Genomic DNA, 8,345 nt, shown 5'->3' with positions numbered 1-8,345 from the left:
CTAGTCTTATTGTAACTTTGTTGCTGTCATGTTCAGTAAAAAATCCCTGGGAGGCCAGCTCTTTTGTGAAGGGAAACTGGAGATGGGGGGGGGGGGCGCTGAGAGGTGTGCAGGGAGGGGAGGCTGAGGTCAGGATGTACTGTATGAAAGAAGAATAAATAAAAACAGAAAAAAAAATAGCACCCATTTAAAAAAAACCCACTTCATAAATTTTGTTTTGGTTGCTTTAGCACATTGAGTTCGAGTTTCCAGACAGTGCCTTTTTTCATTCAGACAAGAAAACTTTATCTTATGTAGTTCCTGCTTTTTTCTTTTTTCTGTAGCCTATGGATTTCAGTGTCTTGGGCTTCTGAGTTTCACTTGAACATCGTGTCTGGAACCCAAGGCACTGAATTGTTTTTAAAAATTCAAGATTTAGATCCAAATCAAATAATATACAGAGCAAGGAAAGGGTTAAAATATCTTCCTCAAGTGTAAGAAAAGAGGAAGAACTCTTAAGTAAAAGTCAACGGAGTACACAGTCACTGCTGAGGAAGGCAGAGGAGCGAGCAAGCGCCTAAGAGCGACTCCTTGGGACAGCCACAGACTCCAACAACCGGACTTGCGGTGGGCTTGTGCCAGAACTTTCAGACGCCCCAAGATGGATCCCAGATGGTGAGCGATGGCTTCTACTCTTTGTGCTGTGGCTTCTGGATTATGATCACAGCGGGAGGCTGAGACTAGAGACCATGCTCTCATTTCTGTCCTTCCTGCCAGCTGCCACAAGCTCTCATGAGCGATGCCCAAGGGTGGCCCAAAGTGGAGCCCCAAGAAAGCGAGAGGGCGATTTATTGAAAAGAGTAGCTGGGAAACGTTCCTGTTTTTTTCTTTTTCCTACAATGACTCTGTTTCTACAAAAAACAATGTGGGGTGGGGGGTTAAATGTTTGCATAAGCGGTGTGGTGAGAAATTAGAGGCAGATTTCTTTTCTTTTTTCTTTTCTTCTTCTTCTTCTTTTTTTTTTTTTGTACATCAGAGTTGTTTGGTCAAATAGAGACTAAGACCAGGCAAGAGGAGAAAGGTCAAAGAAAATTCAGAGGAAGGGCACAGGCAGTTCTGTGAATGCGTGGGTTCCACATCCATGGACTCAGGGGCCAACTGTGGGCATCTTTCCATTGAAGAAAGAAATGTAGATGGCCTACATCTGTGCTTATACTGAGTGGGCACAGGGCTCCTGCTGTAGCTCATTTACATGGTATAGGCATTGTATGTAATCTAGAGATCATTTAAAGTATGTGGGGGTATGCAAATTACTACCCCTCTTTTTTTATTGGAGACGTGAACGGCCAAGATTTTGGTGTTTATGAAGATTCTTGGGGGTGACAAAGTACAAGAAAAGCAAAATCAAAAAAAAAAAACAACCAAAAAACCCAAGACACGGGCGACTGGGAGTGATGCAGTTACCCAGGGAACGCCTGATGTGCTGTGTTCTTCACTAGCGTCATTGTACTAATGCCATGCTTCACAATGGTGTCCAGACAGACAGTATTAGTATGTCCATTAACAGCTGAGTTGAGGAAAGGGAGAGGACTCTCTCAAGGCTACAGAGCTCCTGAGGACAGAAGTAGAATCCGGCTTGCCTGCTTTGCTGTGGCAGGTTCCCAGGACATGGGCTTCCTGGAGGGAGCCATGCCTTTCCTTCTCTTGCTCAGGCAGCTGGAATCACCATCATTTGCTACCCTTTATTGTTACAGAGTTTTGATGTCCTCCCAGGTACCCCAGCATTTACTGGTTTGAGAAGGGCCTTTCCTGCTTTTGTTTCAGAAGATTAAAGACTATTTCCCAAGTAAAACTTATTTTCCTCTCTAGGAAAAAAAATTTTTAAATTTCAAGTATATGTGAAAAAATTTCAGAATTTCGAGTTTTCACGGAACTGTAAACGTGCTCCTACTGAATCGTGCTGGTCCTGCCTGCCGATGTCAATGCGATCACAGGCCGTTGTCTATATGGGTCTTGTTTAAGTTGTTCTTTTTTTTTTTAATGCCCCAACCCAGTTATGAGCAATAAATAGCAACAAATAGTGTTGAATCTTAGCAGAAATAAAACTCATGTAAATCATAAGAGTAAATTATCATTTTTCTCTGTCAAGGTGGCAGATGTTCAATTTAAAACAAACAAGAATTCCCTGTGCTACTAAGGAGAGAGGGCTATATATCTCTATTGCCCCGATGGCTATGTACTCCTGGCTAATAACCTGCAGAAATACACTAGCTATCCTTTAAGTTATATGTTGTCTAATAAAATGGTCCATCTTTTAGGATGCATTAAAATATGTCAATGAAAGTTTGATAACATAAAAATTGTTCATGCCATTTTTATAATGAGAAAAACCATAGGAACAATTATTTGAATTTAAATGACTATTTATGAAGCCTCCATAATGGAAATCATGAATTTATTTAAAAAAAATTCTGCTAAAGAGCAATCTCTAATGTGCTCAGCTTATGGGCAAAAGTAGAAGGCATGGTGCTCTCTGACCTTTGGTAAACGATACTTGTGTGTGTATATTCACTAGAAGCATGGGTGGGTTTACTGTTTACCACACTTTTAACCCGGAAGCGCGCCTGTAGGAAGAAAATCAAAAGCTGATTTTTTAAAAAGGAAACCAATAACTACAGTGACTTTCTTGTGTCCGTGAATGCAATCACTCAGAAATGGTGGGAGTCCACGGCTAGGGCTCCAGCCTTTTGCTTTGAATTGTGCTTTTCTGGTTTTGGTGGTTGCTGGGTATTTGAATACCAGACCCCACATAGACACGTCTTCTGGCTCTGGGCTTGGACAAACTGCTCCAACCATTCTAATCTTCAGTTTCTTCCAGTGTGGCTGGCAGTGAAGTTGTGTGTGGTTGTGAGGTTTAAATGTGATGTTCTATATAAAGCGCTTAGAATTTTGCTTTATTAATTACCTTTATTCATCACTTTATTGTTACTGTTATGGTTAAGAAACAGAAAGGAAATTACGTATCAAAGATTAAATAGTCATATAATGACATTCTTGGGACTAGAATTCAGGGAGCTTGGTGTCCTGAGTCCTGTTGTCCCTCCCCAGAAGTGTTCAGTGTCCTTGGAGCTTGGTAAGACAATCCCTAGCTATAATTTCTAGAGGGCTGACCTGAAGCAAGCTGGTCCCAAGGACAGTGGCAGCCTCCATTGAGTGGTTGGTTCCAGTGGGAAGCTGAACACTGGGAAAGGAAGCAGAGGGCAAAGATGGTGCAGGGAGAAAGCCTGAGCAAAGGGTTAATAGAAGACAGGAAATGGCTCAGAAACTAGTTATGGCAGCATCAGAGCAGAAAGGACGAGTGAGCACTGGAATCCACAGGATTTGCTTGGCTTTTGTTTGTTCTGGTTTTGTTTCTTTTGTTGTTCTTATTATGGTTTTGTTTTTGGAGACTCTTTACCTAGTCCTAACTGTCCTGGAACTGACTATGGAGACCAGGCTGGCCTCAGACTTACAGACATTGACTTGCCTCTGCCTTCTGAGCGCTGGAATTAAAGGTGTGTGCCACCGTGCCAGGCTTTGTTTTTGTTTGTTTATTGGTTGGTTGGTTTTTTGTTTTGTTTGTTTGTTTTTTAACTGTGTGGAGGCTGGAAAAGGGAGGAGAAGATACAAGTGTGTGGTAGCACCCTAATAATGGAGGACAAAAGCATGGAGTGAGTGTGGAGCAAATGGAGACAGGAGACCTATGAGGGGTTCATTTGCTCAAGGGAATTTGAGCGGCTAGATGGAGATACCTGCATAGCACACATGCTAGTGCCGGTCCAAGGAAGATCTGGGGCAGGGTAGACATTGAGAGTCCTTAGCATAAGTAGAATTGGTAGTAAAAATTCTCATATGGGTGAGTTCTCAGGGAGCAGGCTAGTGGGTCTGGAAGTCTAGATGGAAACTGGAAAACCTTGACCGGGAAGAGCGCTCTAGAATGAACACGAAAGAGGGGCTGGAGAGTTGGAGTAAACCAGGTCTAAAGTGATATCGTGGAGGCCTAAATATGAGAAGAGAAGAGCAAGTTTGTGTTCTTGGAGAAACAAAGCATACTGGCCAAAATTCTGCCTTGACCGATATGCACATGAGCTATAATGGAAAAGGTGATTCCAATGATTGTGTCAAGGGCCCTTCTCCTACCTCTCAAGCCATATGTTGAAATCTAATCCTTCACTATCTCAGAATGTGACCATATTTGTAGGTGGAGCTTTTTACGGAGATAAAGTAAAATTGGGTCATGACAGTGTGTCTTAGTCTAAGTTTGTAAATGAGGCAAGGAAATTTGGGTAGAGAAATAAACATCGGGGAAGAAAATAAGTCAGCTAGTCAAGAAGAGCAGTCAGGAACAGAGTCCTCCCTGACAGTGCTCAGAAGGAGCCAATACAGTCGATATCTTCATCTGGTACATTTGGCTTCCAGAGGAAAAAAGGAAGAAGAAAGGAAAAGGAAAAAGAAAGGAGGGAGGGAGAAAGGGAAGAGAGGCAGGAGGGAGGAAGATGTATTGTTTCTTTATTTGGTCTTTGCTACTCTGTTACCACAACCCTAGCAAAGGAATGCACATGGCGAGAGTGCAGAGTGCAGCCTGGGAAACTGAGCAACCGTGTCCGAGACATGGGTGAGACACTAGAAAGGGATTAGGTCGTCTAGGAGGACAAAAACATTTCGCGAAGGAGAAGGTAGTCTCGGTGTGAAATTGCATAGAAAGGTGAAGTAGCATGACCAGGAGTATCCAGACTCTCGGCAGCCTTTTCAGCGCTCTCAATTTCACAGAAACAACTGGCTTCACGGAGCCTAGAATGGGGAGGCAGCCCAGAGGGACACCTTCTAGAGAGTTTCATACAAAAATAATACCTGACCCCTGAGCACACTGCACAGGGTTGACACAGGGTTGGGAGCTCCAGAGATAGCTCAGCAGTTAAGAGCACATGCTCGCAGAGGACCTTCCCAACACCCATGCCAGGCAGCTCCCAACCACCTGTAATTCCAGCTCCAAACGAGTCTAATACCTCTGGCCTCAGAGTACTCATATGCTCATACACACAGATAAACGTGATTTGAAATAAATCTTCATAGAAATGATATAAAGTCTTCAGCTGGATCTGAAATACCCTATTCCTATGTTTACAAGCCAAGCAAAGGACAAAATCGGTAATTCTTTTTCAACGTAAAACTGATTTGGAAAGGATTTCAGAAACAAAGGAATGTGTACAGCTACCATTTCACATGGTTGGTGTATCAACACAGATTCTGAACTGTATTGTCGCGTTTAAAGAAACATGCTTATCTGAGGCTTCTTGGAGAAAGATTTTGGTGTCGAACAAGCTTAACTGGAACCTCAGGGAGCATCCATAGTTTATATCACTAAGTAGACAGAAAAAACACAATAGAACTGGAAGACAGAAGTAGGAAATCATTTGCTTGGAAAGCTTCAAACAAAAAAGAATTTGTGGCCAGGTGTGGTGTCCCAGTCTTTAATCCCAGCACTTGGACAGTAGAGGTAGGAGGGTCTCTGTGATGCTGGACACTTGATTCTATCCTGGTGGGTTCTAGGCCAAATGGGTCTACCTAGTGAGTAAGACCATTTCAAAGAAAGTCCCAAATTTTGGATGGAAAGGTGGCTACGGGGTTAGAAGTACTTGTTGCTCTTCCAGGAGAACTGAGTTCAGGTCCCAGTCACCACATCAGGCAGCTCATAGCTACCTGTAACTACAGTTCCAAGGAATATAACAGTCTTCCTGGCTACCTTAGAAGTACTTGCACACACCTGGTGACAGGCAGATACACACACACACACACACATCAGTAAAATAAGTCTTTTAAACAGGAAGCATCTGTACTAATAGGAAACCATTGTATAAGTGTAAGCAACCTGGCTATCATAGATCCGTATTGTTTAGGTTCAAAGTATTAGATTTAATGAGAGTAAAGTTCTAATAAAAGTAGAAATGAGTGAACATGTAGTTATGTGAGCTGGTTAGTAAATGACAGCCTGAAATTGGCAAAATTGGGGAAACCTACAACACTCAACTAGCCAGAAGGTAAACCTAGTTTGTCCTCCCCATCTTACAGTGAGTTTTCAACCAACTTAAATATTTATCAAGAATCTGAGAGTTTGAAAGCACCAGAGGAAATACAGACTAAATGAGTGGCATTTTATTTTATAGAATAATTGGAAACAGAAGCAATTATAAAATGGCTAAAGAAACCCAATGCAGTTAATTATTCAATAGGCAATATCTCTCTTGCTGTGTCTCTGTGTCTCTGCCTCTGTCTGTCTGTCTCTCTCCCTCTCGTGTGTTTGTTAGGTAGGTGAGCCTAGGCTTAGATCCTCATACCGCTACCTCTCTAGGGCTGGAATTCCGGACCTGTGTCACTATGCCTGGCTACTCACTTAATTTTCAAAAAAAAAAAAAAAGAAAAAGAAAAAAAAGAAAAGAAAAGGAAAAAAAAGAAAACAATGTTCATCTTACCAAAAATTAAATAAATAGCAATCAAGCACTATGAACACACATTTTCATTCATCAGCCAGAACAGTAAAATAAATAATATTATTAGAAATAGGCAACACATGTAAAAGGAGAGTCCTCCAAAGAAGACAAATCACCACATGGCAGGATAATCAGAATTATTAACTCTTGTTGAATGAAAGCTAACGCTGCAGCAAATTATTACCACATCTCTACTAGTGTGTTCAAAATTAAAAAACAAAAACAAAACAAGCCACTGGCTCGACCAGTGCTGGTAGCATGCAGAGAAACAGGACCATTCTGTTTGGGGAGGGTTGAAATGGCACAGGCCCTCTGGAGATAGCTTTGGTTCCTTACAAATACAAACTCACTCTATAGTTACTCTATAACTGTGTGACTGCAATAATTGCCGTTTATCTCAAAGAAACAAAGACCTGTGTTCACACAAGCATTCACACCAGCTTTATTTATAACAGTCAAATTCAAAAAGAGAAAGAAGACAAAGAAATGGCTCTTAGCGTGAGGAGTTAAACAAGCCTGACACAGCTCCACCATGGAATAACGCTAAGCAATGAAAAGGGATGAGCTATTTTTACACCCAAAAACTCCGATGAATCTCTAAGAAATTACCCTAAGTGAAATGCCAGTCCTCAAGTTACAAGCTTCTTCTTCCACTTACCTGCCATTGTAGCAAACAGAGACAGAGACCAGATGGGTAGCTGCCATGGTTATGGAGATGTGGAAAGTAGAACTGGGGGGCTACTGGGATACACAGTTATCAAAGGTCAGCACAGGATACTCATGGGGATAGCGTCATTCTGTATCTATTAAATATTTTGTTAGTAGTATTTTAAGTTGTGTGTGTGTGTGACTGGTTACATGGACATGAGTGCCCGAGAAGGCCAAAGGTAGAGTTAGGTCCCTGGAACTGGAGTTACAGGCAATTATGAACCTCCTGACATGGGTTCTGGGAACCTAAGTCAGATTTTCTGCAAGAGCAATGCACACCTTAACCACTGAGCCATCTCTTCAGCTCCTTGTTCTTGGCAATGGCACTCATTACATGGGCCTACATTACCGATGTGATAGAATTGCATAGCACGTCACACAGAGAAAGATGAGTATGTGTAACATTGGTGACATTGAAATAGGTTTTGTGAACTGTTCTTTGTTGAGTCCCTGGCTTTGACACACTAAAAGTCACTTCCATTAGAAGACACTTTCATTAGAAGAAATTGGTGGAAGAGGAGGTCTAGGAAACAGAATCTTACCTATAAACTAGAAAGTACAACAGTTGACCTCCTAACTGTAGACATGAGGGAAGGCTAAATGCAGGTGAATATGCTGAGCCAAACCACAAAGCTCTCTAAACTTCATTTAGTAAGGTGGAATGCCCAAAACATTGAAGTAAAATCCTGCCCCATAATCAGTGACCCTGTTAAGAATTTTTTAAAATTTTTTATAGTTTATTTAACTTTATGTGCATTGGTGTGAAGGTGTCAGTTCCCCAGGAACTAGAGTTACAGACAATTGTGAGTTGCCATGTGGGTGCTGGGAATTGAAGCCAGGTTTTCTGGAAGAGCAGCTTGTTCTCTTAACTGCTGAGCCATCTCTCCAGCCCCCCTGTTAAGATTTTCAAGAATTGCTTATGAAAATCTGTTTTCCGCCTTTTGGACTTTAATATTTACATCTGCTTCGAGGCTCTCTAAGCGCTGGCAATCACTCTGCAGCTGAGCTAACATCACTAGCCCCTTTTATACAGTTTCAGAACTCACTAGTAATCCAGGCGAGTCTTGAACCTGTAACAGAACTCACTAGTAATCCAGGCGAGTCTTGAACCTGTAACGTTCCTGCCTTAGA

At 41.9% G+C, this 8,345-nt stretch overlaps 1 protein-coding gene across 1 annotated transcript in view; it reads left to right on the top strand.

Moving 5' to 3' along the window:
- Positions 1 to 496: 496 nt before the first annotated feature.
- Cd86 (CD86 molecule) overlaps positions 497 to 8,345 on the top strand; it is a 63,368-nt gene continuing 55,519 nt past the window's right edge. Inside the window, exon 1 of the mRNA XM_048454199.2 lies at positions 497 to 654. Within this exon, the coding sequence (XP_048310156.1) occupies positions 641 to 654 (14 nt within the window). The 5' untranslated portion in view covers positions 497 to 640. The remainder of the gene's footprint in view (positions 655 to 8,345) is intronic.

Source organism: Myodes glareolus, chromosome 2 (assembly GCF_982192425.1).
Source record: "Myodes glareolus chromosome 2, mMyoGla1.1, whole genome shotgun sequence".
NCBI lineage: Eukaryota > Metazoa > Chordata > Mammalia > Rodentia > Cricetidae > Myodes > Myodes glareolus.
This window is presented reverse-complemented; position numbering and strand designations above follow the sequence as displayed.